At 44.1% G+C, this 6,000-nt stretch overlaps 1 protein-coding gene across 8 annotated transcripts in view; it reads right to left on the bottom strand.

Annotated features, from left to right (window-relative positions):
* Positions 1-884: 884 nt before the first annotated feature.
* The window catches only part of PRKAG2 (protein kinase AMP-activated non-catalytic subunit gamma 2), a 330,166-nt gene continuing 325,050 nt past the window's right edge, over positions 885-6,000 (bottom strand). For all 8 annotated transcript variants that reach the window (XM_037735550.1, XM_017520093.2, XM_017520087.2 and 5 more), the window contains 2 exons: positions 4,602-4,695; positions 885-1,592 (listed from right to left, as the gene is read on the bottom strand). In XM_037735550.1, the coding sequence (XP_037591478.1) occupies positions 1,561-1,592; positions 4,602-4,695 (126 nt within the window). In that variant the 3' untranslated portion in view covers positions 885-1,560. The remainder of the gene's footprint in view (positions 1,593-4,601; positions 4,696-6,000) is intronic.

The following is a 6,000-nucleotide window of genomic DNA, read 5'->3' as shown; positions in this document are numbered from 1 at the left end:
GGGCAGTTTGCCTGACGTCAGGAGTTTGTGACCTGCCTGGTCAACATGGTGAAACCCCGTTTCCACTAAAAATACAACAAAAATTAGCTGGGCATGGTGGCACATGCCTGTGATCCCAGCTATGGGAGGCTGAGGCAGAAGAATTGTTTGAACCCGGAAGGCGGAGGCTGCAGTGAGCCAAAATCACGCCACTGCACTCCAGCCTGGGTAACAGGGCAAGACTGTCTCAAATAAAATAAAATAGAAACTAAAAATATATATATTCATACTTAATAGTGGAGAGAGATCGTTTATGAATTAAACTCTGACATTTTTTCCTGATAACGGAAAAGAGGCGAGATTCATGTACTTCTTTAGAGAAATAGCTGAGTGGAAAACTGCGTGTAGAATTTTAATCGATAGGTGCTGAAATATAAGGCATTTTAAATAACTCCTTTAACAAAATGGTAGATAGTAGGATTTATTTTAATTTTTCAATCTGAAAAAAACCCCAAAACAAAAAATCAAACTATCCTCACATATATATATGCACATATATATATATATATATATATATATACACACACACATACATATATATATATAGTTGCAACATTTTCAGAGCAGTTACATTAGGAAACATTGTTTCTCTTCAACTGTATGACAATACTGTATATGCCACAATAACATTTACAAAAACAGTCGCATCTGCAGTCACACAAACATCATGATTTTACATTTCAATACACAAGAAAAAAACCAGACATCTTCCCAGCACCTGGCTCCCGCCTGATGGCAATGTCTCCTCCACACTTTGACAGACCTCAGCTTTTAAAACCCAGCAGCAGCTATTTCAGAAGTCATGTCCTTTCCAGATCCACACTTAAATAATGAGAAATTTGCCATTTCAAAATCACCGAGAGTTTATTCATGGATGTGGTGGTTTACCCACCAAGATGTGTAAAAAATTGCATGAAAGTAAAAATAAATAAAGCTGTGGTAAAGCAGCCTCGTCTACACGGTAGCCCAGAACAAAACACTTACGTGTAAAAGTGTCATTAAAGTTTTAATTATTTATATTCAAATTACACGTTTTTGACAAATCTAATGAAAACAAACGGATTTGGTAAAAGGTTCAAAGACTCCCACATTCAAGCTCGGTGTTGCTCCACACGTGTGCGCCCCGGCTGTGGCGGTGACGTATTGCTGTATTCGGACATAAGGCACTGTGATCTGGACATGCCGTGCACTCACCTTATGTCACATCACCTGTTCCTTACCAGTGAATTCTTTGAAATGAAAAATAATGAAAACTTCAGGACACAGTGTACTTTAATGACATACAGCATTTAAAATCCTTCAGACAAAGGTCTGAAAACAGTCTTTGAATGCAAGCCTGAATCTTCAAGCACATAAAATCTTTCTTTTTTTTTAAGCTTAATTTCAACATCACTGGAAGAAATACCCATCATTAAACCCTGATATACATTCTTGACCATTCGCAGCCAGTGTTCAAGAGGCAAAACGTGACCCAGAAACTTTGTTCAAGTTCTCCTACGAGGGCGTCTACATTCATGGCGGTCATTCTGTTTCCGTCTCCTTCTGTTTGGCACCTGTCAGTGGATGGAAGACGATAGTTTCAAAGCTCACGGTAACAGCAGGGTTCTCTACCCCAGGGGTTCTACCTGTGTGCAGCAGTGTCTTAGGAGGATGATCCAAAGGCTTCGGAGGAGGGCGAGGTGGGAAGGAGCAGGTGGCCAAGCTCCCATCTCCCGCCCCCGTTCCTGCAGCTCGGATCCATGGAACATTTTGTCATTTTCAATATGTCAGATTTAATTAGGGAAAAAAAGTTCCACTGCAAAAAAAAATTTACTAATATGTAGGTAAGTTTAGTGAAGGTGTGATGTATTTCGATTGTGCACACTTACAAATATGTATTAAAAAAAAGCTTTAGGCCAGGCACGGTGGCTCACGCCATTTGGACCTGGGATTAAGAGCATAGGCTATGGCCAGGTGCAGCAGCTCATGCCTATAGTCCCAGCACTTTGGGAGGGTGAGGCGGGTGGATCACCTGAGGTCAGGAGTTTCAGACCAGCCTGGCCAACACAGTGAAACCCCATCTCTAATAAAAATACAAAAATCAGCTGGGCGTGGCAGCAGGCACCTGTAATCCCAACTACTCAGGGCTCTGAAGCAGGAGAATCACTTGAACCTGGGAGGCAGATGTTACAGTGAGCCGAGATCACGCCAGTGCATTCCAGCCTGGGGGACAAGAGTGAAACTCTGTCTCAAATTAAAAAAAAAAGTTTTATAATATTCCCACGGATAATTGCACCTAACACAAGTATCTGGCTAGGACATTTCACAGTGGATTGGCAGGGACAGCTACCACTTTTCTCATCAAAGGAGTTTCTCTCCTATTTTTTCACCAGACGCTAGACTCCTGAAAGACATCGGCAGTCTGTTACAATATGTGGCTAAAACACTGTAGCTCCTAGCATCAGACTGCCCACGCACTGGATGGATGCACACACAGGTTCATTTGGACAGTCTAAGTTTGACAATGAACTATTGCTAAAAACTTTTTGAGAAAGAGAAAATGTTATTGTATTGAACCAGTATCCCTTTGGGGGACAGTGGCCATTGCCTGGTGAAAAGACTCACCACTAGTTCCTTTTAATCGAATAATAGTAGACACGTCATAAAACTGCCTCTTACTGACTATTCCATGGATATGCACCTAACAGTGCTGGTCCTGGGCACTGCGCCTCATTGCACACACATGGCTTTCAGCTCTTCTCACAGCATCTTAGGAGGGAGACGGGGCTGTACCAGCCTGCCCCTTCTCCCTGGAAGAAACTGGGGCTGAAGGAGGTGAGTGACTTGCCTACATTCAGACAGTGCTCAGGTGGGGCGGCTGGGGCTTGGCCTCACAGTGGGGCCTCACGTTTGCTGCATGTGGCATCCTGTCTCCTGCCCACGGAAGCAGGTCAGTGGCTGTCGAGCAGATGCAGGCATTCCCAGAGTTCCACTCCAAAAGTTCACTTGGAATCCAGTTATTAGTAACACGGAATGTTTTCCTCAACAAATCGTGTTGTATATGCGGTATAATAAGGAATTCCAATCCAGCTACGGATATGGGGCAGACCCCAACGTGAACATTTTCTAATAAATTCCAGGTGACGGTGACGATGCTTGGTCTGAGGACCACCTCAGAAAAATCACTGCTGTCCTGGAATTTCTCATGGTGTTCTCATTTAGTGAATAAGACATGTTTCTTGCAGGTGGTGAAGATTCCTTTAGGGCAGGTATTTTTGGGTTACAGGCTAATTGTAAAAACTAGTCTTAGCAGAAATTTCTGAACTAAAGAAAAATCAATACTGTAGTATACACACCATTTAATCTTTGATTTCTGAGAGTTCAAAGGGCATTCTGCTTACTCCCACATCGGGTCCACGTGGCCCTGACCAGGGCTGGGTTGTTTATATTTGACTGGGGCTGGGGATGTGGAGGGATGGGAAGAAGAGGAAGAAGGAAGGGAGGAAGGAAGGGCTGGTGGTGTTAAGAACTTTGAAGCCCACCTCTCACTACTGAGTGGGTGAAATGAGAGGAGGCCAGCTCCTCTTGTCTAAAGCCCTCTCCGTTTCTCTCTGCTCCCCACGGAGACTCTGGGGGCTTTCTCAAAGTGAATCTGTCAGAAAATGAGTTTATCCATACTCCATTTGAAAGTTAATGTAATTTCTGGACCGAACACAGTGGCTCATGCCTGTAATCCCAGCACTTTGGGAGGCTGAGGTGGGCGGATCACAAGGTCAGGAATTTGAGAACAGTCTGGCCAACATGGTGAAACCCTGTCTGTACAATGTTAGTAACAGGTTGTGTTTAGATATTCTGTTTTATCTACTCAAAACGTAAGTTTTTTTTTTTTTTTCTCTTTAAGGAAAGATGAAGCTGTCATTAGTTAGAAGCCAATGACCTTCCCTATATGTTTCTGGTTACCAGTTCTCCCACAAAGCACAACTGAAGAGATTTTTTTTTTGAGACGAAGTCTCGCTCTTGTCCCCCAGGCGGGAGTGCAATGGCGCAAGCTCGGCTCACTGAAACCTCCAAATCCCGGGTTCAAGCCATTCTCCTGCCTCAGCCTACCAAGGGGCTAGGATTATAGGCATCTGCCACCACGCCTGGCTTATTTTGCATTTTTAGTAGAGATGGGGTTTCACCATGTTGGCCAGGATGGTCTTGAACTCCTGACCTTGGTGATCAGCCCGCCTTGGCCTCCCAAAGTGCTGGGATTGTAGGTGTGAGCCACCCTGCTCGGCCCTGAAAAGATCTTTTTAGTGGAAAAGGTTTGGATGAACATGGCAATGGCTTCCAAGTCATTTAGGGACCACTGGACCTCGACAGGATGCTCTTAAGTTAGAATACATTCTATACACTTTTCTCACTCATGCAGAACACTTTTCCAAACTGAAAGGAAAACGAAAACAGTTTACAACGCCGCATACGAAAGCCCTGCTCTGTGGGTGGGTGGTGGAGAAATGGTGCTTTAAATGCTGCGCTTCCTGGTCTACCTCCCACCCTTCCCAGACACTGACGGCAAAGGTCAGAGGCCAGCATTTTACCTGCCGGTGTGAGGATCAGGGCTTGCAGAATGTCCGACAGGGAAATAATACCCACGATACTATCTGCTTCATTCACCACCACCAGCCGATGGACCTGCAAAGAGAAAAGCAGGATATCTGAAAATCAAAATTTAAAAAAAAGGTTTAATGCAGCTTACAGAGGCAGAAAGAAAAAAAAAGGTTTAAAATGGACATTAGAAAAAATGTCATGTCATGTATTTATACAATAAACACATCCCTCCAGCCTGGGCAATATAGTGAGACTTCGCTCTACAAAAAATTAGAAAGTGGCTGGGTGTGCTAGTGCGCATCTGTGGTCCCAGTTACTTGGGAGGCTGAGGTGGGAGGATTGCTTGGGCCTGGGAAGTGGAGGTTGCAGTGAGCCAAGATCACACCACTGCATTCCAGCCTGGGTGACAGAGTGAGACCTTGTCTCAAAAAAAGGCAAAAGTAACACACATCCCATAAATGAGGGAAAGTAGCAGCAGCCAGAACCATACAACAGCCTTGGGCTCTGATGTTCAATGTGTCACCGTCTGATTACCTGGAAGACCCAGTCTGTACTGAACAGTCACACCCCCGGTGGAAAAAACGGACACAGGCAGGAGACGGAAAGAGGAGAAAACTCTCTATCTGTTGTCTCTAATTATATGATTTGCCTGGTTACTTTTAAGAAAAATGAGCTAGCTCTGCCCTGCTGAGTTTTCGATTTTCAAAATATTAATATAGAAAACATACAACGCAAAACACAAAGCACAACGTAGCTATAATATGCTCTTAAACATAACAGTTTTAATTTTTAAAAGTTGTATATCAGTTTCTAATAACTGTCAGATGCTTGTCTTATTAATACATGGGAAAGAAGTCCAGATGATGGCAGAAACGAACAAACAAGGTCAAGGTCATGGCTCTTAGAAGGGTTTTATTTTCTGTATCTTCTCTATGAAGTTCACATATTAAGAATTGTATTTGAGACGACAGATGAGCTCTAATGAAATGGGATAGATTACGTTCATCTCTAGTTTTCTACTCTGAAACCTCTGATGAGTGACTGGAGAGCACTTTGAGGTGTTTCTGCAACAGGTGTTTCACTGGCAGGAGGGGAGCAGGGTCGCTACTCTCTTAAAAGCTTCAGGCCGGGCATGGTGGCTCACGCCTGTAATCCCAGCACTTTTGGGAGGCGGGCAGATCAACTGAGGTCGGAAGTTTGAGACCAGCTTGGCCAACATGGAGAAACCCCGTCTTTACTAAAAATACAAAATTAGCTGGGTGTGGTGGTGCATGGCTGTAATCCCAGCTACTTGGGAGGTCAAGGCAGGAGAATCGCCTGAACCTGGGAGGTGGAGGCTGTGGTGAGCTGAGATAGTGTCATTGCACTCCAGCCTGAGTAACAGAGTGA

This window comes from Cebus imitator, unplaced genomic scaffold, assembly GCF_001604975.1.
Source record: "Cebus imitator isolate Cc_AM_T3 unplaced genomic scaffold, Cebus_imitator-1.0 Scaffold20, whole genome shotgun sequence".
In the NCBI taxonomy this organism is placed as follows: domain Eukaryota; kingdom Metazoa; phylum Chordata; class Mammalia; order Primates; family Cebidae; genus Cebus; species Cebus imitator.
This window is presented reverse-complemented; position numbering and strand designations above follow the sequence as displayed.